This window comes from Dasypus novemcinctus, chromosome 23 (genome assembly GCF_030445035.2).
Source record: "Dasypus novemcinctus isolate mDasNov1 chromosome 23, mDasNov1.1.hap2, whole genome shotgun sequence".
In the NCBI taxonomy this organism is placed as follows: domain Eukaryota; kingdom Metazoa; phylum Chordata; class Mammalia; order Cingulata; family Dasypodidae; genus Dasypus; species Dasypus novemcinctus.
Genome location: NC_080695.1, coordinates 68,556,108 through 68,581,156, shown reverse-complemented (window position 1 = coordinate 68,581,156; position 25,049 = coordinate 68,556,108). Strand labels below are relative to the sequence as shown.

The 25,049-nt window shown below is 55.7% G+C and overlaps 3 protein-coding genes across 11 annotated transcripts in view; 1 reads left to right on the top strand and 2 right to left on the bottom strand.

Moving 5' to 3' along the window:
- The first annotated feature begins 14,121 nt into the window (after positions 1 to 14,121).
- Positions 14,122 to 15,004, top strand: SMIM22 (small integral membrane protein 22). 2 transcript variants are annotated; one of them, XM_058286535.2, is made up of 4 exons: positions 14,122 to 14,235; positions 14,474 to 14,636; positions 14,735 to 14,814; positions 14,911 to 15,004. In XM_058286535.2, exons 2-4 carry the CDS (start codon positions 14,501 to 14,503, stop codon positions 14,950 to 14,952), a joined length of 258 nt encoding a protein of 85 aa, XP_058142518.1. In that variant the 5' UTR covers positions 14,122 to 14,235; positions 14,474 to 14,500; the 3' UTR covers positions 14,953 to 15,004. The 2 variants fall into 2 exon arrangements, with proteins under 2 accessions (XP_058142518.1, XP_058142517.1); XM_058286534.2 differs by having other exon boundaries at positions 14,735 to 14,826.
- Positions 15,005 to 15,158: 154 nt separating this feature from the next.
- On the bottom strand, positions 15,159 to 20,775 carry ROGDI (rogdi atypical leucine zipper). Its single transcript, XM_058286533.2, has 11 exons — positions 20,668 to 20,775; positions 20,524 to 20,595; positions 19,760 to 19,842; positions 19,517 to 19,571; positions 18,912 to 18,992; positions 18,286 to 18,381; positions 16,864 to 16,962; positions 16,449 to 16,562; positions 16,193 to 16,242; positions 15,958 to 16,084; positions 15,159 to 15,686 (listed from the first exon to the last, which is right to left on the bottom strand). Exons 1-11 carry the CDS (start codon positions 20,710 to 20,712, stop codon positions 15,645 to 15,647), a joined length of 864 nt encoding a protein of 287 aa, XP_058142516.1. The 5' UTR covers positions 20,713 to 20,775; the 3' UTR covers positions 15,159 to 15,644.
- Positions 20,776 to 21,241: 466 nt separating this feature from the next.
- Positions 21,242 to 25,049, bottom strand: part of GLYR1 (glyoxylate reductase 1 homolog) — a 36,700-nt gene continuing 32,892 nt past the window's right edge. For all 8 annotated transcript variants that reach the window (XM_004452201.5, XM_058286529.2, XM_058286530.2 and 5 more), the window contains one exon: positions 21,242 to 23,365. In XM_004452201.5, the coding sequence (XP_004452258.3) occupies positions 23,291 to 23,365 (75 nt within the window). In that variant the 3' untranslated portion in view covers positions 21,242 to 23,290. The remainder of the gene's footprint in view (positions 23,366 to 25,049) is intronic.

Sequence of the window (25,049 nt, the reverse complement as noted above, 5' to 3'; positions counted from 1 at the left end):
GACTCTGGACCGTATATTTGACCCATTCTGGCCAGGCATTTGCATCTCCATCTCCCGTCTTTATTTCTGTGGTCTGCTTTAAATCCTCTCCCTTGAGCATCCTGACTGCTTTGGGATCCTTCTGCATCGGGGAGCTGGCCTTTGGTGGGTTTTCCCTTGGTATCTCTGAAAGGTTAGTGGGAGGGGGCTTGTTGACGTCGTATCCACAGGAGGAGGAAGGACTCGAATACGGAACCTCCCCGGGGGAGCTTTACCTGTAACGTCCCCCCATTCCATACACTCTATTGACTACTTGGTCCCTGCTGCTGCTCCCCGTTTCTAATTAGTCTGCCTTCTTAATAGTTATTACTATTGGATCGCATTGAAGACTTTTGCAGTCTGGTATTACCTTTATAAAAGGTTATTTTTACCCTTTAATGGCCTCAAACTTGGTGGGATCCATCCTGTATTCATTGTCAATCCCTTTCTTTCTTTCTTCTTTTTCTAAGATTTATTTATTTATATCTCTCCCCTCCCCCCCACCCCGGTTGTCTGTTCTCTGTGTCTATTTGCTGCATCTTCTTTGTCCGCTTCTGTTGTTGTCAGCGGCACGGGAATCTGTGTTTCCTTCCGGTCAAGGAGGCCCGGGGTTTGAACCGCGGACCTCCCATGTGGTAGACGGACGCCCTAACCACTGGGCCAAGTCTGCCGCCGATTGTCCATCCCTTATACTGGGTAGCCCACCAAACATCATCCCAGGAGGCCAAGGTGGGTTTGACTGTAACCATTCCCCACTGGCTCTGGTTATAGGTATTTATTTATTTATTTATTTATTTATTTTTTAAAGATTTATTTATTTTATTTAATTCCCTCCCCCCACCCCGGTTGTCTGTTCTCTGTGTCTATTTGCTGCCTCTCGTTTCTTTGTCCGCTTTTGTTGTCGTCAGCGGCATGGGAAGTGTGGGCGGTGCCATTCCTGGGCAGGCTGCTCTTTCTTTCGCGCTGGGCGGCTCTCCTTGTGCGTGGGGCTCCCCTACGCGGGGACACCCCTGCATGGCGCGCATTAGCACTGCGCATGGGCCAGCTCCACACGGGTCAAGGAGGCCCGGGGTTTGAACCGCGGACCTCCCATGTGGTAGGCGGATGCCCTAACCACTGGGCCAAGTCCGTTTCCCTATAGGTATTTATTTTCCCCACTCAGCCATCACTGGTGCTCCAAATTCCTAGACCTTCAGTTGTATTTGCTATCCATTTAACAGGGTTTGTCATGACCTGAATCCGAAACATCATAGTCAGTATAATTCTCATTTTCAGAAACTTTAAATCCTTCATCTGCTAGTCTCTTAAGGCACTAGACAAGGTGGAGACAGGTAACAGACTTCCCTCTAAGTGGAGAGATATCTTCCCACAAAATTCATTGATACAGAGTCTGATCAGTCCCTCCCCCTTTCCTATATGCCCTCCCAACTCTTGCCTTCTCAGAGTGATCCTTAAGGGATTCAAAGTTGGAGCTGCTTCCCAGGACTTGGACGGTGTTGTTGGGTACTTATCGTCTAGTTCAGTCACTGGTCCTTTTACTCGAAAATAGTGGGTCCAGGCTTTTTCTGCTGTCCAGACTGCAGTTTCAGTTGTCAACAAAATTTGATAGGTCCTTCCCAGGTTGGCTAAAGTTTGGACTCTTTCCACCACTTGATTAGGACCCAACTGCCGGTTTGGTGTTGATGGACAGTGAATTCAAGAGGTGGGGTCTGGGCCAGCAAACCACGATGCCTGAGGGATGACAAAGTAGAGGACAAAGCCAGTATAAAATTCTTAAGGAAGAAATCCTTCGACTCAAAGGAAGGGAGGTCTCCAGTCCTCCTAGGAAAAGGCAAGGAAAAAAACATTTCCTAAGGGGAGATTCCCAGCTCTTTCCTAGGGGCAGTTCTAATTCTCAATAGGGCTATGGGTAAGCACCTAATCCAGGGTAACTTTATTTCTAAGACCAACTTAGAAAGATCCTTCTTTAAAGGTTGATTCATTCTCTCTACTCTTCCTGAAGACAGCGGGTGCCAAGGTGTCTGGAAGTTCTGTGTGACACCCAGCCTTCGCATAATGTTCTGGAGTACACGGGAGGTAAAGTGGCTGCCATTGTCTGCGTCTGTATTTTCCACTAACCCATAATGAGGAATGATTTGTTCAAGGATAATTTTAGAAGTTCCTAATGCTGTAGGTGAGACCAGAGAAGATGCCTCCACCTATCCTGTCAAATGGTCTACAATAACCAAAACGTACTTTAGCTGACCCATTGGGGGCATTTCAGTGTAATCAGCCTGAATGCTCTGGAATGGCCTGAGGCCCGGCTCCTGTTCCCCTTGTTCTGACCTCCTTAAGAGTTTCCTATTAACCTTTTAGAAAATTATACCTCGTTCACTTTTTTGTTTAGCTACAGTATAAAGGCCCATGCATCCAAAGTACTTAAGAACAAGATCACAAATGGCCTGTACCCTCAGTGACTCCCTTGTTGTAAGACTGCTAATACCTCTCTCATCACTTGTTAATTCAACATCTGTCTGTCATCCGGGAGGAGTCACCTCCCTTGGTCATCCAGGGTTGCTCCTAACTGTTCCAGTCTTTCACCTCCTTTTCAGAGAATGTGGGGACCCCAAACTTTTCAGGAATGGAGGGTATCAGGATCATCAACTTCAAAGGGGAACTGGGGGAGGCTTCCTAGCCTCTTCATCTGCTAACCTATTGCCCTTTGCCTCAAACGTATGACCTTTCTGGTATTTGTTTACATGTACCACTGATATTTCCCTGGGTAAAAGTAGATTGGTCAATATTTGTTTTATTAGTTCCCTGTGGACTAGCCCGTTTTCCTTGCTGTTAATCAATCCCCTCTTTTCCCAAATTTTCCAAAAGTGTGGACTACCCCAAAAGCATACTTGGAGTCAGTGTAGACTGTACCATCCTCTTCCTCTAATAATTCGAGGGCTTGATTTAATGCATACAATTCACAAGTTTGAGCTGACCAGTCACTGGGCAATCGGCCAGCTTCTTTCACCTCACAAGTTAGTCCATCCACAATTGCATAGCCATTGTGCTTCCTTCCTTCGAGGACCCTGGAGGACCCATCTATGAAAATTTTCCCCCCAAGTGCAGGGGAAGGTCCCCAAGGTCAGATCAGACTCGATCTGATACTCAGTCAGGTCTAAACAATCATGTGCAGGTGCCTCCATTTTGTCAGATTCCTTCCAAAGGAAGGAGGCCGGGTTTAGGCTATGGTCTGTTGTCAATACCAAGTCATTTTTCCCATTAGGATAGCCTCATACTTCAGAATTCGGGAATCAGTCCACCACCTTCCTGCTTTCTGAGACAGAATAGTTCTGACCTGATGAGGGGTGCTAATGACTAAGGCTCCCCCGAAAGTCAGCTTCCTGCTCTCTTCTACCAGGAGAGTGGTTGCTGCCACAGCTTGAACGCATCCGGGCCATCCCCTGGAGACAGGATCCAAAATCTTGGAAAGAGAGGCTATAGGTCTCCTTTGACCTCCCCAGATTTGGGTCAGAGCCCCAAGGCTGTCCCTTTATCTACTGTAACAAATAGGTGGAAATGTTTCTCGAGGGAAGGGAGGACTAGACCAGGGGCCTGCACCAGCGCCCATTTGAGCCCCTCTAAAGCCTCTGTCTCCCCCTGAGAGCTGACACCTTCATTCTTAAAGGGGTGCTGAAGGATGATGGTCACTCTTTTGTAACTGCTGCCCCCTGGTTAGGAGCAGTAGGCCTTACCTGACAAGGTGTAAAACCCTCCTGCTTTTCTGTCATGGTTGGAGGAAGTCAACTACGGCACCCTGTGTGAAACTGGCTAAAATCCCTGTATTGCTAACAAGATGGAAGAAATAAACTTAATTAGAATTTTGAGGATAGGATATCATTAAAAGGATACTGGGCCACAAAAATAGAAAAGGCCAGGTAATGGCAACTGAGGCACAGTGGTCTCACAATGAGAGACTGTGCTGGCTCCATGGCTACGCTTGCAACACAAGGAATGCAATGGTTGAATGCTTGATGACTATCAGGATGATGCCACAGGCAGAGATAAAAATGAGCACATATATTTTATAGTCTATGGAACACTTAGACTTTGCACCTTGAGATAAGATTTTTTGAATTCCTTGGCTCATGAGTAATGGTACTAGTTAACTGCATGTTGCTGCTTGTTCTCACGTAGACTGGGGTATATAGAAAGCCCCCTGTAAACAATAAAGTTGTCTGATGAATCTCTACTCTCAGACCCCCTGATCCCAGCTCTCTCGTTCTTTCTCTTTGTTTCATTCTTCTTCTTCTCTTTGTCTTTCATTCCTGATACTCTTCGGGCCCAAATCTCCAACAGCCAGGTGCCTATAGGTTGTATCTTCTCAAAGTTGATGGGCTTTATTTTACAGGTTTCATTAGAAATTGGTTTCCAGGTCCCAGGTGAGGAAAGGTTATCCATAGTATCTCGACAGGGTTAAGCTGAAGTGGATCCCAGCCACCTCGTTTACTGTTTCCTTCCTGGTGGGAAAATGCTTAGCCCTGGCAGGATGGCATGTGGGTTTGCCAGTCCTCCCCAGGATATGAGAGGGACAGGTTTTAGAATAAGGGCTAGGAGAGAGACTTGGATGAAGCATGTTCATTACTTAGAAAATGAAGTTTACCAGGATCTTTTAGCATGTTCAATATCCCTCTGCATATGATCTAGAAAAGATATCAGCATGGGAAGCAGATGTGGCTCAACCAATAGAGCATCCATCTACCACAGAGGAGGTCCAGGGCTGGGTACCCAGGGCCTCCTGGCCCGTGTGATGAGTTGGTCCCCATGCAGTGCTGTTGTGTGCAAGAAGTGCCATGTCACACAGGAGTTCCCCTGGCATAGGGATGCCCCACGCACAAGGAGTGTGCCCCACAAGGAGAGCAGCCCCACGAGAACAAAGCGCAGCCTGCCCAGGAGCGGTGCTGCACACATGGAGAGCTGATGCAGTAAGACGACACAAGAAAGAAACACGGATTCCCAGCCCTGCCTGACAAGAATGCAAGGGGACAAAGAAGAACACACAGCGAATAGACACAGAGAGCAGACAAAGGGGGGGGGGGGGAGAAGGGGAGAGAAACAAATAAATAAATAATAATAAATCTTAAGAAAAAAAAGATGCCCTGGATGGTGCTTCAGAGGTAATCACCGGACATTGTAAATCCTCACAGGGCCCACTTGATGGAATAGAGGAGAGTATGGGCCATGATGTGAACCAATGTATATGAGGTGCAGAGGTGCCCAAAGATGTACTTACCAAATCCAATGGATGTGTCATGATGATGGGAACGAGTGTTGTTGGGGGGGGGGGAAAGGGGGGGTGGGGGGGTGGGGTTGAATGGGACCTCACATATATATTTTTAATGTAATATTATTACAAAGTCAATAAAAAATAAAAAAATTAAAAAAAAAAAAAAAGAAAAAAAAGAACTTCATAAAAAAAAGAAAAGACATCACCATAATCATCAAGCATACATATAGAATAGAAGAGATATAGGTACAATACTTAATACCAATCAATGCATAAGTTTTTTTTTTGAGTTGCAATCATTAGATCCAAGGTCCACACTTGCAACACCATACAAGTTGTCTCTCCATGGGAGCAAGCCATAATGCCAATTGTGTTTTAAGTTTTACTCACAGCACTCTGGAGATCATTGCTCCACCTGGTAAGTCCTTCATGCAGCTAGCACGCTGCAGCACCATTGACCCTAGAGAGACGCTAAGATGGTAGTCTCCAGGATTCCACCCGCCTGGTACACAGCGTCCTTCAGCATCATGGAGATTTTTACGTCTACACCTTCACCATGATGACATTAATTAACAAGTATTTAACTTCAGCAATACAGCCCAATGGAATCAAGATTATCTTCCTTTCCCAGCACTTTAATACGCAGATTGAGGTGGCCTCTGGCAGTTTTTCCTGTTATGAAACTACCTTTTGTTACTAAAATCAATTCAGTTTCTGCGTAATAATAACTTACTGGAATTAGCCATTCAAACATTTTGGTTTGAACATTGCTTCTACAAACTTCTTATAACTATCCATAACCACATAGACAATAGTTGCTTCATCTCAAGACAAATTCCCTCTTCACAAAACATATTCCCTTACTTAATGCTACCTTCTACAATACCTTCTACAACTTCTATATGCATTCAAGTTTTGTCCTACATACTTCCATCCTGATTTTATGAAAACCAGCTATCTTATCCTAGGAAAAAAATACATTCTTTTAAACAAACATCAAATTTCAGTCAGCACTCCCATAAACCTTTTATGCCTTTCTATATCTACTCAAGTCTCATATCCCTCATTCTGTTCTGTGAAAAAATAATAAACTATTCTTCTCAATTTAGGCATTTCAAGATTTCCATACTTTATTAATAAGTTGTTTTTGTTTTTTAGCTATTTGAATAGAGCTCTTTTAAGAATTTTCATTGTCAATTTAATATTACCACCTGGAGGTATTAAAACATACACTGAACAAACAGAAAAACACAAAAAGAATTATGAAAGCAAGGTTGGCACAGAGCCAATCTGCATCTGCCCTGTATTTTGGCCAGAATATGTTGGGCAGTCATTTCCTTTCCCTTGGTCCGATTATTATCAGTCCAATGTTCCAACATCCTCGCTAATGGGCTGTCCGGAGGAATGTCTCCAGGGGATCTTACAGATACCCCCTCCTGGGTCAACCGACTGCCACTTTTCCCCATTCTGAGTCTTTTCTGGGTTTCTTTCAAGCCCAGACATCAGAATTTCCCCACCACCAAGGCAATACTTAACAGTCCCTTTTCTTACTTTGGCCTGTGCACAGGTTTACCTGGTCAGCAAGAGGCAGGTTTTCCTTTCCCCTTTTCTCAACCAGAAAAGGCAGATCTAAGCATCTGGTCTCTGGTCAGAGGCAGGTCCCCAGGGCCAGAGTCTGAGACCGCTCAATCAGGAGGACGTGCCTTCCCCTCGTCTGCTCTGGGGGACCCCTCCAAAACTGTGGATCCTGGAGGAGCCCCCAAGATTCTTAGAAAGAAAGCTGCACCTGTAAGAAAACAGAAGCTCACCCGATTGTGGAGGAGGAAAGAATTTTATTAAGGATCTTGCAAGGACCGGCTATTGACCTGGATAAAATGGCCGCACCAAACAGCAAGAAACACTGACATTTATACCCTAACCCCAACATGCGGGTCCCTCCACTGTTGCCCATTGATTGGGTACTTCAGGGGTTGCAGCCTATCCGAATCGTCTAAGTAAGTTCCTCGGTTCCCACTCTCAGTCGCTGCTCCTGCCTTCCCTACACTCTGGTGGGCTGGGTGGGCTGGGCACCACTTTCATTCCGCTCGCCCTTTTCAAATTTGGTTTTCACTATTGGCTCCGCCCCCACCCCTCACCATTGGCCCTCCCCGCTCTGGCCCTGCTCCCAGCTCTCACCATTGGCCCTCCCTGCTCTGGCCCTGCTCCCAGCACTCACCATTGGCCCTCCCCGCTCTAGCCTTGCTCCCAGCACTCACCATTGGCCCTCCCCGTTCTGGCTCCGTCCCCAGCTCTCACCATTGGCCCTCCCCGCTCCAGCCCTGCTCCCAGCTCTCACCATTGGCCCTCCCCGTTCTGGCTCCGCCCCCACCTCTCACCATTGGCCCTCCCCGCTCTGGCCCTGCTCCCAGCCCTCACCATTGGCCCTCCCCGTTCTGGCTCTGCCCCCCACCTCTCACCATTGGCCCTCCCCGCTCTGGCCCCGCCCCCAGCACTCACCATTAGCCCGCTCACTTTGGCACCACTTTTCAAATTCCTGGTGCGCCAAAATTTCTAGAACCCCTTTCCTTCCCTCCTCGAAAGGCAGAGCCGGCTCTGGCTTCCCTTTGTGAAAATTAAACTCAGCGCTTTCCTACACCGGTCCCGGCAGCTCCGGGCCCATCCTCACAGCCCACTCAGCTGATTTGCGCGGCCTGCGCTGGAGGAGCCGCGCGCGCAGCTTCGGTCCTCACCCCTCCCTAGGGCCCCTCTGACGAGCTGTTGCTTCTCCCAAGCCCGGCTGACCCGGGTGTTTCCAGTTTCTCTCTTCCCTGGGCACCTGAGTTGGCAAACCCCAAGCCGTCCTCTGGGCCGGGGGCGGGCAAGTGCTTCCTGTAAATGAGCAGCTGTTTTAGGGTTCCCGAAGCCTGAACCCAATCACAGACGCCGCAGAAGCGCGGGGCGTGGCCGAGTTCAGCAGCGCTTCCCAGAAGCAGGCAGCTCGCGTGGCTCATCCGCCATGGGCCGGGCCCTGGGAGGCCCTGGAGAGCTCTCAGCCGGGGCGTCGGAGGGTTCTGGAATCAGCCACCAGAGAGAACTCAAGGGCTGGATTGAACGCGGGGCGAGATGCACGCTCCGGCGGGAGTGCGGGTGCGCACCTGCCGGGGCCGCGGGGGCTGCTTCCTTGAGCCCGGGCGCCCCCCTTTCCCCCTCCGTGAAAGCCCCGGCGTGCTCACTGGTCTGCCTTACGCAGAAGAGGGACTGAAAATGACCACTTTTTCCTGGCTCCGCATTCCTGCCCGAGCGGGAAGCGTGCGGGGACGGGTGGGTGAAGCGCCGTGGTGGTGGGTGATGGGGCCCACCTGGCTGCTGCTGCACCAGGCCTGGGCGCTGGGCCCTGGGTGGGTGACTTTCCACTGACGGTCATCTTTGGGGGGTCCTCCTCCACGGCTGAGTTGTCGCCCTTCTCCCACCTCTTTCCCTTCCTCAGGCCCACCTGCTCCAATCCTCAGCCTCAGCTACCCCCCCCCCCCCGAGTCTACTGAACCCCACCTGTACTGGGCCTGAGCAGCCCTCCACCGTTCTCTGTCCACTTCCCCTTCCCTGCATCCTTCCTAGTTGGTGACTGCCGCACCTCCTCCAAGTCTGACGGCAGAGGCTTCACTTCAGAGGGCGGGAGGCCGGGAGTGGGGTGAGGAGGGGGGGGCGAGCGGGCAGGTGGGGGGCTGGCGAAGAGCTTGCCCTGAACCGGTTCTGTTTTCAACAGTGAAACCCCACGGGCTCCAGCTCCCCAGCCGCGGAGGGATTGGGCAAGTGTGGCCTCTTCAAAGAGCAAAGGAGGAAGTGGTCAGCGAAGGTGGATGGCCGAGCGGTTCTGGTGGAGCAGGGTGGACCTTGAGCCGTGGTAGCTTCCCCTGCTGGGAGCCGCTTTGCACAGGAACACTTTCTCCAGGGACATCATCCCATCCGAGTGGTGTACAATTTTGAAAAATTCGAGAAAATAGGAGGGGAGGAGGGAGCCTCCGTGGGCACCTGCAAGGGTTGCAAGACGCCGGCGCATTCCCAGGACCCACGCGGTTTATAATCAGGTTTGCAGAAAGCGTGCCGCCGCTTGGCAAGGTGCTGCTGGCTGTGCTACGTGGGAAAAGCAGAGGGTCAAACGACCTGAGCCGTGTGACCAGGGCAGGCGACCCCAGTGGCATACCTGCACACCGGGGTATTTATCACACATTTTCTATGGGCTAGGTGTCGTGCTAAGAAAGCCTGTTTTTTTAGGAGGTCCCAGGGATTGAACCTGGGACCCCGTACATGTGAAGCAGGTGCTCAACCACCCAGCCATGCCTGCTCCATAAGAAACTCTTTATATTGACTATTTCATTTAATCTTCACAGCAACCCTAAGATGTCGACTATTAATATGACCATTTTACAGATGAGGGGACTGAGGCAGGGAGGGGTCAGGGAACGTGCCCAAGGCCACCAACAGGTGGGAGCTAAGGGCTGGCATAGGACCCGGTTCTAGGGTCTGACCCACCCTTAGGCTTTGCTGTAACAAAGCACGGCAAATGGGGTGGCTTTAAAACAACAGAAAGGAAAGTATTTGTGGTTCAACCAGTTGGGTGCCCGCCTACCACATGGAAGGTCCTGGATTCGGGCCCCAGTGCCTCCTAAAGAAGACGGGCAGATGCTGTGCCTGCCACAACGAGCAGACATCTAAATGAGCAGATGCCACAAGCCAGCAGATGCCATAGCCTGCGGGGAGCGGATGTGGCTCAGGCCGTTGGGCACTCGCTCTCATGTGGGAGGTTCCGGGTTTGGTTCCCAGTACATCTGGGAGAAGATGAGCCAACAATGAGCAGACAGATGAGAGAACTGTCTAGGGAAGGGGGGGGGGGGATAAATAATAATAATAATAAAGTAAATGGGAAAAAAAACACCCAAAACCCAGAAAGTCATGTCTTACATTCTGGAGGCCAGCAGCTCTCCCTCTGAAGGCATCTTCCGAGGCGCTTTTTGGCCTTCTGTGTATCTTCTTTGAAGAAATAGCTATTCGAGTCTTTTGTCTATTTTCTAATTGCGTTGTCTGCCTTTTTGTTGTTGAACTGTACGTGTTCTTTATATATTCTGGATATTAAACTTTCACCAGTGTTTTAGTTACCTGGCTGCTAAAACAAATACCATACAAAGGGTGAATGCAAAAATAAAAATTTATCAGCTCCTAGTTTCAGAGGCCACGAAGCCTGCTTCCACCCATGGTTGGTATCTTCTGGCTGGCCAGCAATTTTGGGAATTCCTTGACTTTACCGTCATATGGCGACAGGTTCTGTTGACTTCCCACTTCTGGCTGCTTCCTTGGCTTTTCTCTCTGTGACTTTCTGTACAAGAACTCCAGTACAGGGAAGCGGATTTGACTCACCTGATAGCGCGTTCACCTACCACGTGGGAGGTCCAGGGTTCAAACCCAGGGCCTCCTTGACCCATGTGGAGCTGGCCCACACGCAGTGCTGATGCATGCAAGGAGTGCCGTGCCACGCAGGGGTGTCCCCCGCGTAGGGGAGCCCCACGTGCAAGGAGTGCGCCCCATAAGGAGAGCTGCCCTGTGAGAATAAAAGCACAGCCTGCCCAGGAGTGGCGCTGCACACACGGAGAGCTGACACAACAAGATGACGCAACAAAAAGAGACAGATTCCCAGTGCCGCTGCAAGCAGACACAGAGGAACACACAGCGAAGGGACACAGAGAGCAGACAACTGCGGGGGGGGGGGGGGGGGGGGGAGGTGTGGAAGGGGAGAGAAATAAAAAATAAATCTTAAAAAAAAAAGAACTCCAGCACAGGGTCAAAACCCATCCTGGGGAGTGGAGGTGGCTCAAGAGATTGGGTGCCTCCCTCCCACATGGGAGGTCCTGGGCTCCGTGCCCCATGCCTCCTAAAAAGAAGACGGGCAGACAGTGCATGCAGATGAGGGGAAGAAATAAATAAAAAATAAAATAAATTTTTAAAAAAAGCAAACCCACCCTGATTCATCTGGGTCACACCTTAACTGAAGTAACCTCATCAGAAGGTCCTGTTTACAACGGGTTCTTGCCTCAGGAGTGGATGCAGAACGTTTTTCTGGGATACATAGCTCCAAATTACCAGAGACAGGTATGTGATTTCCACATACGTCCTCCCACTCTGTAGGTTGTCTTTCAACTTTCATGCTGAAGGACTTTGATGCATAAAAGTTTTTGATTTTGATTAAATCTCATTCATCTATTTTTTTTTCTTTTGTTACTAATACTTTGGGTGTAAAGTCTAGGAAACCACTGCCCAACACAAGGTCCTGAAGATGCTTCCCTATGTTTTCCTCTAGGGATTTATAATTTTGTTCTTATATTTAGGTCCTCGATCCATTTTGAGTAGATTTTTGTTATTTTTTTGGGTCTATTTATCTTCCTTCATTCTTTTCCATATGGACATCCAATTTTCCCAGCACCATTTGTTGAAGATAATATTCTTCCCCATGGAGTGAACTTGGCACTTGTCAAAAAATCAGCTGGCCATAGAAGTGAGGGTTTGTTTCTGAACTCTCAATTCTATTTCATTGGTCTACATGTCTATCCTTGTGTCAATGTCATGTTTTTTTTTTTTAAAGATTTATTTATTTCTCTCCCCTTCCCCCCCCCCCCCCGCCCCGGGCCCCGGTTGTCTGTTCTCTGTGTCTATTTGCTGCGTCTTCTTTGTCTGCTTCTGTTGTTGTCAGTGGCATGGGAATCTGTGTTTCTTTTTGTTGCGTCATCTTGTTGTGTCAGCTCTCCGTGTGTGCGGTGCCATTCCTGGGCGGGCTGTGCTTTTTTCATGTGGGGTGGCTCTCCTTACGGGGCACACTCCTTGCGCGTGGGGCTCCCCTACGTGGGGACACCCCTGCGTGGCAGGGCACTCCTTGCGCTCATCAGCCAGCTCCACACGGGTCAAGGAGGCCCGGGGTTTGAACCACGGACCTCCCATGTGGTAGACGGACGCCCTAACCACTGGGCCAAGTCCGCTTCCCTATCATGTTGTTTTGATTACTGTGCATTTCTTTGTAATAGGTGTTAAAATTGGGAAGTGTCAGTCCTCCAACTTGATTTTTTTTTGAAGATGGCTTTAGCTATTTGGGGCCCCTTTCCCTTCCATATACATTTGATGATTGACTTTTCCATCTTTGCAAAGAAGGGTGTTGGAATTTTGATTGGGGTTGCATTGAATCTGTAAATTGCTTTGGGTAGAATTGACATCTTATCGATAGTTATGTTTCTAATCCATCAACATGGAATGTCCTTCCACCTACTTGAGACTTCTTTGATTTCTTTCAGCAATGTTTTCTGTGTACAAGTCTTCTGTATTCTTTGTTAAATTTATTCCTAGATACTTGTTTCTTTTGGTTGCTATTGTAAGTGGAATTTTTCCCCCTCAATTTCCTCTTCCGATTATCTGTTACTTGTGTGTAGCAACACTACTGACTTTTGCAAGGTGGTCTGGGATCCCGCCACTTTGCTGAATTCCTTTATTTGTTCTGGTAGCTTTGTTGTGTACACTTAACTTTTTGAGGAACTGCCAATTGTTTTCTACAACACGACAGCCCGGTCATTTTCAAATGTACTGTCCCTTCTGAAATCTCAGATTGGGGAGGGAGGGGGTGAAGACGTAGGACTGGGGTCCCCATGCAGGAGACCCTACCACATGGGGCTCTGGGGCCCGAATGCCTGGGGCCACTTTCTGGAAAGTTCCAGACGTGCTCCCCAGAATCAGAGCCCCCAAAGACGCCCCACCCTTGTCCCCAGAACCTGTGACAAGGTGGCCTCACATGGCAAAAGGGACTTTGCTGATGGGATGAAACTACAGACCTCAAGATGGAAAACTGTGCTGGATTATTGGGGGGCTCCATGTAACCACAAGGGACCTTGTAAAAGGGAGGCAGGAAGTCAGAGGAGGCGGTGAGGCAACCACAGCAGAGGAGTGGGGGCAGCCTGGGGAAACTGGCAAGATAAGGGGAAGCGGCTTCTCCCACAGGCCTTGGCGGGGGGGGGGGGGGGGAGGGCGGAGAATGCCACCCTGCCCACCCACGTGGGTATTCTGACTTCCAGAACCGTGAGATAGTACGTGTGGATAGTTTCAAGTACTAAGTTTGGGGTTATTTGTTACAGCAGTGGCAAGAAGCTAATACACTGGGATTGTGACTTGGGCTAATTGCTTTGCTCTCAAGGCCTCGGTTTCCACATCGGTGAAATGGGGACAGCAGTAACCCTCACTTTGGGATGGCCATGGGGCATACACCAGCCAGGTGATGCATGTCCAGTGTTGGGCGCAGTATGTCCCCTGCCCGACGGCGAGCACCCTGCTACCACCACACGGTGTCCGCCTGGCTCGCAGCACCCCCTCCAGTGTGGCCAGCGTCTGTCCCCGGTGGCCCTCGGCCCAGGTGGGGAAGGAAGGAGGTGAGCCCGCCTCGCTGGGGAGGCTGGCGGCATCACGCAGGGCCAGGGCCCAGGGCCAGGTCCTGCCCTCTTTGGAGAGGTCCTGCGCCAGCGTGCCGAGAGGGTGAAAACAGAGCCTGCGGGCACCTCTCAGCTGTAGGTGGCTGAACAGAAGCGAGCGCTTCTCCCTGCTCTCAGCTCCCCTCCCCCAGCCCTTTGTTTTTTTCATTCATGAAATAAACCCCACGTCTGAGCGAAAAACCCCTGGAATGCAGAAGCTGACAAGCCTGTGGCCTCCTCCCGGGGGGGGGGGGGGCCCTGGCACACCTGTGGGAGGCAGCCAGCACACCTGCGGAGGGTTGGGGGCGGGAGCACACCTGTGTGGGCGGGGACGCCCTGCCCCCCAGCCCTGGCAGCACCTGGCTGGCCCTGGGGAGGGCGGGGCTGGTTGCCAAGGCCTCAGGCGGCTGAGTTTCCGGAAGTGAGCCGCAGTTGGTGCACCCCAGGACCCACGACCTGCCGGGCTGGGGAGCTTCCTGGAGACAGGTGGGGGCCTAAGGGCGGGGCTCCTGGGGGGAGAGGGCTGCCCATGGCGGGGCCGGGGTAGGGACAAGAGAAAGCCTGGGCAAGGGCAGGTGTGGCAGCGGGGCTGAGCCGGGGCAGGGGCTGGGGGTGGGAGGCGGGCAGGGCGAAAGCAGGAGCGGGGGTGGGTGGGCTGGGTCAGGGCCGGGGGTGAGGGCCGGCCCCCGGAGCGCGCGGCTGAAGCCTGCCGGGGCCCGGGCAGGCGGGCAGCCCAGGCGTCCCCGCTGAGATGGCGCCGTCGCCCGAGGATCTGCGGCAGGAGCTGGAGGCCACGGCCCAGGAGGTGCTGGGGCGGCTGCGGAGCCGCCAGCTGTTCCAGTCCGAGTGGGACACGGCCGCCTTCGTCGTCTTCCTCACCTTCGTGGGTGAGTGTGGCCGGAGCCCCCTGCTAGGTGCCCCCCCCACCTCGCCCTGCCAGGCCCCGAGGTCAAGGGCCAAGTGTGGACCCCCGCCCGGCCCGCAGGCACCGTGCTCCTCCTGCTGCTCCTGGCCGTCCTTCGCTGCTGCTGCTGCTGCTGCTGCGACAGCCCCAGGCCGCAGAAGGTGAGCCCCGAGGTGAGCCCCGGGTGGCGCTGGGGGCGGCCGGGGCGGGGCGGCACGAGTCCAGGGGCCAACGCCCGGCCCTCTGTGTCCCTGCAGCGGAGACTCAAGGGAGCGGACAACCTGGCCCTGGAACCCTAGGCCCCTCCCGCGTGCCCTGCCCGCGCGGGGACAATGAAGGTCTTTGCCCAGAGCCTGCGTGCGAGTGTGTGTCCAGCCTCCGGGCCCCCCTGGCTTCAGCGGGCAGAACCGCCACCACCGCACCGGGCCCGCGGTGGGCCGGGCGCAGGTGGCGGGAAGGAGCAGGCCGCCAGCGGGGACCCCACTCATGCAGGCCGACACGGGGGTTCCAGGCAAAGGCTGACGACCTTTATTTCTTGGGGGGCCCTGGTCGGGCGGCAGAACATACACTGCGGCAACACTCAGCTCCGGGAGGGTGGCCTTGGCCTGCCCCCGTCCCTGCCACCTGCCTCCCACCCACAGCTTGGCCAGGGTCGCCCCATCACCCTCTGGGGGCAGCCGGGCAGGCAAGGAGGGAGCTAGCCTGGCCCCACCCTGAGTCCAAAGGTCCCCACAGGAGGGCCGGGCTGGGCCTGGGACTGGCTGGCCTTCCGGATCCTTCTGTCTTCAGAACAAACCCAACCAGGTTCTGGGCCCGGGGGCTGGTGGTCATCCCATCGGTGCCAACGCCACGGGCGGGCCGGGGCGGAGAGGAGGCTGGACGGCATGCACTGCCCAGGCTCCTGGCTCGGGCCAGCTCTCCGAGGGGGTGGCGGGCGGGACAGGGACCCCTGGGCCACTTTCCCAGGGGACAGGCTCCCAGGGCGCTCTGCTCAGAAGGGTCTGTAGCTCCAGTAGCTGGAGAACACGGAGATCTGGGGGAGGGGGAACCTGGGGTCAGTGGTGGCATTGGGGGGCCCCAAATGGAGCCAGGAAACAAGTCAAGGTCACCCAAGAACAGAGGAGAGGGTGGTATTCTCCAGCCACCCCCCGGCCCACCTGCCTGTTGGGGAGCGGGGAGGACAATGGGCCCGAAGATCTGGGGGTGCTTTGGAGGTGTGATAGGAGCCCTTGGGAGCCCCCGAAAGGCCCTGGCAGCCCCATCTGCTGGAGGCCCTACCCCCCCCCCAAGCCCCCCAGCCCCACCTTGTCCTTGAGCTGCTGGCAGAGCTGCAGGGAGACCGTGAAGAAGACAAGCGCGTCATTGAGCCACGGGATCACGCACTCCACCTTGTGCACGTGGCTCACCTCCAAACGCTGCGAGCCCCACTCACTGCGGGCGGGTGACGGGGGCCCTGAGGGTGGCGGGCCCGCCTGGCCCACCTGCCCCCCAGGTGCAGAGGCAGGTGTAGGGAGGGCGCCCCAGGACCCCCATACTCACAACATGGCCCCCGGGCTGTGGAGCACGGAGCCCCCCGCTGGGCGGAAGTTCTAGGCAGAACAGCGAGCAGAGCCGTCAGTCAGCCCCCACCGGCCCCGCGGGCCCGCGGGCCGGGGGCGGGGGAGCCGGGGGAAGCCGGGGGAGTGTGGGGGGGGAGAGCGGGGGGGCGGAGCTGGGGGAGCTGGAGAGGAGCCGGGGGAGCCGGGGGAGAGCCAGGGGAGAGTCGGGGGGCGCGGGGGGCGCGGGCCCTGCGCACCTTGGTGGAGTTGGGCTGCAGGGCGTGCAGCTGGTACACGGTCAGGCAGAGCTTGTTGAGGTTGACGTAGACGTTCACCAGCAGGTCGGCGGGCAGGGCGGGGGCGAACATGCGCTGGGGGAGCCCCCGCAGGCAGGCGGGGGTCAGCAGCGGGCAGTCGGCCCCCAGGCCCTCCCCTCCCCTGCTCCAGAATCCTTGGGGCTCCCAGCCACCCCCCCCTTTTCCCAGGGGCCCCAGGTATGGGGCCGGCTCCGCCACAACAGGGGCATGGAGGGGGGATGCGGGATGCGAGCCAAGGACCCCTTCCCAGAAAAGCCTGCCTGCCTACAGTTTTGGGGGTCTAGGACTGCCACTCTGGGGAAATCTAAGCCCTCTGGAGAGAACCCCTCTCCCCGGGCCCAGGCTGGGCACTGACCGTGAGGCCACTGGCGGCGAGCTCGGGCAGCGTGAGGGTGGCCGGGGTGGTGAGCCGGCTGCGGGCTCGGGTCAGCTGCAGCATCACGGCGTCCATCAGCTGTGGGGCGGGGGCCCGCGACAACTGTGGTTACAGCGGCCGGCGGGTCCCGCCCTGGCGCGCTCGGGCCCTGAGCTCCCGGTGGGGGCTGGCTAGAGGCGGCTAACCGGGCCCCGGCTGGGTGAGGCGGGGGCACGGCCTCTGCGCTGCCCACCACCCGCCTGGGGGCTCCCATCGCACGGACCCTGACCCCTGGCCCGGGGGAGATGGAGGCGGCCCAGCGGTTCTGTCCCAGGGCGCGGGTGCTTTGCGGGTGGGCCTGAAGGCAGTGGAGGAGCTTGGAAAGGGGCCCTTGGTTCAGGATGCTGCAAGGGAACGGGGAGGGCTTCCTGGAGGAGGTGATGGGATGGCTGAGCTAAGTCCTGCTTTTACATTTTTTTCTTCATCCTAAACCAGAAATTCTGTCCCCGTTAGCAGTGATTGCCCGTCCTCCTCCCGTAATCTCACCTACTTTCTGCCTCCACGCACCCACCTGCCCTAGACGCCTCGTGTAAGCGGGACGAGACAGTGGCTGTCCTTTGGCTCCGGGCTCCTTACACTGAGCGCAACCATCACCCCCGGGGCTTCCCTCCTTTCCACGGCTGGGGCACAGCCCAGCGCGCGGACACACCACATCGTGCTCGTCCACTCACTTGCTGCTTCCACCTTTTGCCTAACGTGGGTGATGAGCAGCCCCGCTTTACAGGTGAGGGGACTGAGGCTCTAATGGGGTGTGCCCCATGCCTGGGGGTTCCTGGAGCCTGGTCCTTAGCCATGGAGCAGAGCCTCCTGGGCAGCATCCTGTGAGCACCAGGCTGACCTGGCCCCAGAGTCATAGGGGCAAAGAGGCCGCACCTCCTACGCACCCCGCCACCCCCCAGGGGCTACAGTTCTGGAAGGGACCCAAGTCTGTGAGGCTCAGAGAGGGCGAACAAACCACCTGAGGACACACAGCAGGACAGGACTGGGCTGCAGCCTCGCTGTCAGCGCCTGCCCCACCAGGCAGTTCGCCCCGTAGCTAAGGCCCAGGCTTTTCCTATTGCTACACTGCTGCCAGCGGCTGCTCTGCTGAATGCTGGGGAACCCCTGGCCGGAACTGCCACTACGGCTATCCCCCCCTTTTACAGGTGAGGAAACTGAGGCACAGGGTGGCTCAGTGAGTAACTTGGGGCTGCACAGCCCTTGGTGGTGGCTGTGGGATGGGAGCCTAGTTCTTATTCCAGAGCCGGGGTGGGTCTGGACACGGCCACCAAGAAAAGGGCCGGCCTCCAACGAGCCTGGGGACGCGGCTCCCTAAGGGCCCTGAGGGGCCCGGCTCCCCCCAGCACCCCCTGGGCAGCCCACCTTGAGGACCTCGGCTCCCGTCTTGAACTGGTAGCTCTCGTCGCGGTTGGCGAGGAGGTGGACTGCGTGGCTCACGTGGTTCCTGGCGTCCTGGATCTGTGCCCCGTGCCCGGAGCCGTTAGCCCGCGGGGCCTCGGCGGGCGGCCCGGGCGGCGGGGGGCGGGGGTGCTGCCTTCTGGAGCCGGGTCGCACCAGCTCTCCTTACGGCTGTGGCTCTGCACCCCGGAGGGAGGGCCCAGCTGGGTGCCGGGGACGCGGCCCCTGTCCTCACCCACGTTACCTTCTAAGGCCGAGGGTGGCCGGGAACCGAGTGGGTGGGGACAGAGCCCAGCTGGGGCAGCAGCCAGCGGGAGGGAGAGAGGCTGGGGGGCCGCGCCGCACAGGAGTGTGGGTATCGTCCCAAGAGCCACGGAGGCCCCTGGAGGCTCTGGCAGGGGAGTCACTTGTTGAAGGGGCTGCCGCCAACCCTACTGGGGCCCGCAGACCCTGCGGGCTCTCTACTCCCCCAGCGCCAGGGCCCCGGGCTTGGCTGCTAAGAAGCCCCTGCCAGGCCTGCTGTGCCACAAATGCCCGCAGCCAGGCCTGCTCTGCCAAGGCCACCCGGGGGGGGGGGGGAGGTCGGCGACCTGCTGCAGCTTCCACTGCTTGTCCTCCCGGAAGGCGAAGTGCAGCAGCTGGTTGTTCCGGGGCATCTTCAGGTTCACGTCCTGGCGGTCAGGAGGGGGAGTGAGCTGGGCAGAGGCACGCGCTCCAGCCCTGCAGAGGAGGATGGCGTGGGGCGGCACAGGCCCCAGCTGCCCCCCCGCCGCAGAGGGTCTCCCCATGCGTGGCCCCTTGGGGGGGTGACCATGGAGGTCAGGAAACTGCATCCGGTGGCGGGGAGAGTAATTGTGGGCCAAGGGGAAGAAGAGGGAGCCCCACCCCGGGCTTGGCACCCGGCTTACTTGGGCGCAGAGTGGAGCTCAGAGGCTGGCTGCTTCAATCTGATCCGGAGCCAGCCTCATTCCCCCGGCCCCTGCTCGGCGCAAACCCTTCCCTGCACCTGCTCACTGAATCTCCACACTGATCCCCCAAGGAGATGACAACAAACAAGGATCCCCAGGGCAAGGAGGTCAGAGGTCCCGCCCGGAGCCACACGCTGGCTGCAGGCAGAGCTGAGAGGCCGGGGGGACCCCCCTGCTCGTCCCGCTGGCATGGCGAGGGGGGGCAGGGAGAGGGGCCCGAGACTCACCGCCTGGCTCAGCGCGTCCCCTTGCAGAGTCAGCACGCCCTTCACCTGGTCGGTGCTGCAAGACACGGGGCCAGAGGGCGTGTGCTGCCTGCCCCTGCCCCCCCCCCCCCACGCAGCCCCTCTGGACCCGCAGCTTCCCCTGCACCACTGCCCGGCCTGGGGATGTCCGGCCTAGAACCACTCATGCCTCTGGACCTCAAGAGTCTCCCAGACCCCCTCGATTTGCGCCCAGCCCGGGCTCACCCACAGCTGCCTAGGATGAAGTTCTCGGGCTTGGCTGGCCCCTCGGTGCCCATGCCCTGCAGAGTGAAGCGGAGCGAGGCCTCCTGCGGGCAGGGGACAAGGGTCACAGGCAGGGGAGGCGTCAGGGGGGCTGGCCTCACCTGGGCTTTGGCGGCTGGGCCAGGGGTCGGTATCCAGCCTGCCCGGCTCCTTCCGCTTGCTGGGGCCCCCCATGGCCTGCATCTTCAGGCCCACGGCCCACCTGCACACTTCACGGGCCACCTGCTCACTCCACAGAGCTGAGTGTCTATTGTGCGCCAGACTCCGGCAGGACAAAACCCCGACGGGTGGGCCTCCCCGCTTAGTGGAGGGGCTCGGAGGAGAGGGCGGAGTCAAGAGATGAGGACCGCAGCGACGGTACCCGGGAATTCTGGGCCCCCTCAGCTGGGTGCTTTGGGGCGGTGACTGGCTCACTGATGCCCACCGCAGCCCCAAAGGCCCTCCTCCTTGCAAACGAGGAAACCACGGCCCCAAGGGTTGAGTAACTCCAGCAACGGCTACGGAGGCAGGGAGCCCTCAAATGGCAGGCTCAAGGGCGCCTCTTCCAGGAAGCCTTCCCCGGCCCGGGCGACGTCAGGGCCCCTGCCTCCCGCCGTGGGCTCGGCGCCCCTGTCCTCGCGCAGCTGCGCGTGTCCGCAAGCAGTTGGTGGCCCGTGAGCCCCGCCGGGCGGCCGAGGGCTGGGCCTGGCGCGACACGGTGGGCGCAGGGCCGGGGCCGGGCTCACCTTGAGGATGTCCTGCAGCTGCCGCAGCACGGCGTGCACCTCGTCCTGCAGCAGCCAGCGGAACTCCTCCTCCTGCGGGGACAGGCGGCGCTCAGCGGCGGCGGCGGCGGCCCCGGCTCCCGGCCCCCGGCCGCCCGGCCTCACCAGCACCGCGCGCTCCGCCGCCGTCGCTGCCATCGCGGCCGCCATCGCCGCCAGCCCCCGAGCGGCCGTCAGCCCAGGCCCGCCGCCTGCCTGTCCGCCGCGCTCCGGGCCCCGCCCGGCGTCCGATTGGCGGAGCGGGCGCCGGCCCCGCCCCCACGCCGTCTCCGCGCCGGCGATTGGCGCGCGCCTCTCGGGCCGCCCCGGCTCGGCCGCCTGCCCCGCCCCGCCCGGCTCTGATTGGGCGCCTGCTGCACGGGCGCTCGGGACTGGAGGAGGGTCAGCTCGCTGCGCTCGGGGACGGGCCAGCGGGGCAGTCTGCGCCCCACACCGCGTTCCCATTGGCCCGCCGGGCCCCGCTCTGGGGGTGTCGTGGCCCCAGCCGGGAAGGACAGGAGGCTCCCCGCTTGCGTGGGGCTAGGGCCCACTTTCCTTCCCCGCCCCAGGCCGGCGGACCTGCTCCCGCGGCCGCCCCGCCCCTCGCCATGTCCTCCCCCCACAAAAATCCCAGAGCTCCAGGCCAGGGGCTGGCCGGGACTGGCCCCCAGGCAGCTGGAAGAGTGAGCCGGCACAGTCGTGTATCCAAGAATGTTTTATTTCTCTTGCAGTAGCTTTGTTAATTGCACAAAATCATGTGTTTTTTTTTTTTTTTGCCATTTAAACATTATCACACAATCCTATTCTGAAAGACAAATGTTCATTAAAAACAAAGCAAAAATAAAAATTCACAACCTTAATTACCTAGATTTGTCATTCTTTAAAGGTTTAAAGGAAAAAAGAGGGGGTTTAGGGAAGGTGGGGCTTTTCTTACAAGCTTTTTCACAAGTGTCACATTTTCTCTTTAAAAGGGAAGGATTTCAAAACAAAGGTGAAATAGCTTAAACAGAAATATTCATAAAAAGGAACTTTACAGAATTGTCAACAATAAGACAACATTGACTAACCAGTTTCATTACAGCATCTCCCCCCACCCCACCCCCAGTGTCAGGCCAGAACTAGAGCAGGCTTTGTATCCAGATGGAAATGAGTTCAAAATCCCAGTGAAACCAGCTGCGCCCCACACCCCACAGGCATGTTCCCTGCCCTCCCCCACATCCTCTCAGACCCTCTAACCCAGGTTCTAATCCGTGAAAAGGGGCCAAGGCCCGAGGGCAGGACCTCACACCCATGCGGCCACATTCACAGAGATATGTATATAATCATAGATTTCACTATAAATGTTGACTTTCTGCAAATTGTGACTTTGGAAAAACCAACCCACACAGAGGGAGAGTGGATGGGCATCCCTTCGGTGACTTCTCCTTGTTCTTAGGCTACATTCCACCCCCTTTCTGGTCCCCTGACCAAGGAGAAATGCCAGGGCCTCCAGGATGCCCCAGATCCACCCCGAGGCTGTTCAGGCTACTAGGCCAGGCCCGTTCTCCTCTTCTCTGGGGCCCTGGAAGCACTGAAGATCCTGACGCTGGCTGGCGTGAAGACACTCATTCCTGTATCAAGAGCTGAGCCCAAGAAATGGTCAGCATTGGCCAGGCTATGTCTGGGCCAAACAAAGGACAGAAAGACAGAAAAAAAGGCTGTCTCCAAGGGAGGAAAGGGGAAGGGAGGAGGAAGAGGAGGGACACGCAGGGGACCTGTGCGGGGGTGGCTGGAGAACGTGGGGCCACCACGAGGTGCCCAAGTCAGGGTGGCTCCTCAGAGCCAGTCCAAGAGTCTGTGGCATAACGGAAACAGGAAGGGGCCCATCTCCCCCCTCATTCTTCACTCCTTCAGGAACCCCTTTCCCAAGGGCTGGAATGCAAATCTGAAGACTACAACAGCTTGGTGAGGAGCCGGCAGAGGGATGCCCTGAGCCCTTGAGCCCCCACTGAAGCAAGGAACTCTGATTCTGGCCAGGGCAGGGCGGTGAAGAGCAGTGGTGAGCGTGGGGCTTCCGCGAGGCTCACTAGGGGCTGGCCATGTGCTGCCCCCGTCTTCGCTTGACTGTGCCAATCTCTTTGCAGTTCACAAAGGCATTTATGGAAGAGTTAGTTGCACATTGGTAGCTTAAACGTGAAAATCCTTATCAACTGGTCACCTGAGGTTGGCGGTCCCTCGGGACCCTCCCTCTGGAGTCTGTGCTGGCTCCTGTGGGCCCAGGGCCTCTCCCTGCAAGGGATCCAGGAGGGGATGTGGACATGACTACAGCATCTTCATGCAGGGGAAGCTGGGGGAAGCCTTCCAACTCTCACTGCTGATTCTAGTTCCTCGGCTGGAAGGGGTTTGAAATGAGACAAGCTTGGAAGAAGAAAGAAGAAAAAAGCCAGGCAGCAGTTTCTGGGTAGCTTCTATCCTGGGGTGAGAGCCTGTGTGTGTGTGAGAGAGAGAGAGAATACACAGCCACCTAGGCCAGGAGCCAGTGCCCACCTCAAGAGTGTTCCTACAAGCCAATCCTGCAGTACCCTCCCCGCCCTCCCCAGGACCTCTGGGGAGGAGTAGTGCCACGTGCTGTGCTGATGGCGAGTCTCAAAGTCTGTATAAAAGGAAATGGAGACAGGTGGACTGGTCCAGAGTTCAGTCCCAGGACCCCGACCCCACGTGAGGAACAGGGGGTCAGAGGGAACATTGGAGGGGTGGGGGTGCTGACGGCTTAGTGTATATAGGCTCGGTACACGGCAGACATGTCATTGTCGGACTGGTCCAGTGCCTTGGCTCTTTTGTATACCTGGAAAAAAAGAGAGGGCGTCAGTCTCTAGCAGTCTCTGCTGGAGGCAGCTCTAGATGAGCGAAGCAGAGAGATGCCGGGGTTGAGGCTGAACATGAATCCTGACTCCCCCACTTACTGGTTTGGCAAAGTGCCTAAAATTCTCTGCACTCCAGACATCACGTCTTGGTATGGACAAGGTAACGGCACCCCCGTTCATGGCCGCCAGGAGGGTTAAACGTGGTAAGGCATGCAGAGTGCTCAGAGAAGTGGCAGAGTCAGTGCATGGCAGAGGCCAGTGCTGCTGGTGATTGTAAACACTGCCCTCACATCCCTCCAAGGGCTTCCCCACTCTGTGCCTTTGACCTTGCCATACCCCATGACGGAAATGCTCTTCCCTAAAGGCAGTGGGTACCTTCCCTGACTCTCATGTAAGGTAGCAGCGGCACCACTTCACCCTGTCAACTTGATCTCTTTATTCTGTTGTGTTTTATTCTCATTTCTTAACCTCTGAAGTTTTACACTTCTTTAAATGTATGAACTTATTTCGTGTCTCCCATTATGGAAGCTCCATAAGGAAGGGAAGGAGCTATACATCAGTGTATCCCCAGAGCCCAGAGCAGAGCCTGGCAACTAATTCAGCTGACACCCAAGGGATGGTAGGTGACTATTAAAGAGCTTAATGAGAATTAAGAAGTCAATATTCTAGAAACAGATGTGGTTCAAGTAGTTGAGTGCCTGCTTCCCACATGAGATATCCCAGGTTTGGTTCCAGGTGCCTCCTAAAAAAAAAAACCCAAACAAATGAATAAAAACCAACTCAGGGGAGCCGATATAGCTCAGTGGTTGGTTCTTCCTTCTTCCTGAATATAAGGTCCCAGGTTCAATCTCTGGCCCCCAGTACCTCCAAAAAAAAAAAAAAAACCCATTATTCAACAAGACCAATATAATATCCACTGTGCTAAGCTAATGTGGCTGGACACATAGGCCTGCCACAGGGCTCGATGCAGAGTTTGTTTTATAAAACACAGTCTAGTTGGAGTCGCTGTAAAAACTGCAAGAACCTGGAGCCTCTTTTTAGTCCTTACACCCTAGTACTCTAGTGCTCTTTGAGACTCTGAAGTGGGTCTGAGTACATAACCAGCCAAGCTCCTGCCTCTGTGGGGCACTCTATCATGCTGTCCTTCCTCAGGTCAGGACCTGATGGTGCCAGACAAGAGCCAAGGAATGTCTGTTGCACCCAGGCTCAGACAGTTATGGGAGGCCACACTTGGGGAGAGGGCTTGTGAAAGAGGTCACCTGTTTTTAGCAGAGCCCCTGACCTCCCTCCAGGAGTCTCTCATTTCTTTCCCTTAGCACAATACCAAGATAGGCGTTATTTTGTAGATGTTCTTTTCAGCTCTGCTGTAGCAAAACACCTAGAAATCCTAAAAGCTTACAATGAACATGGAAGCTTTTTATCCTGCCAATAACAACCATAAAATCTAGACCAAAAATGAACAACTTGAAGGCACTGCAGTGACCACACAGGCAGATTCTGGAAGGAAGAAGCCAACACGTGGATGAAATAAATTGCACAGGCTCAGTTTCTGTTGTTATATAAACTGGGCCCAAGTCTCAGGCTGGCCCCTGAACCAGTGGTATACAGGATGATGTTCAAGAGCCTGAACATGGTTAAAAGAACTGAACTGAGATTCGATTTGCT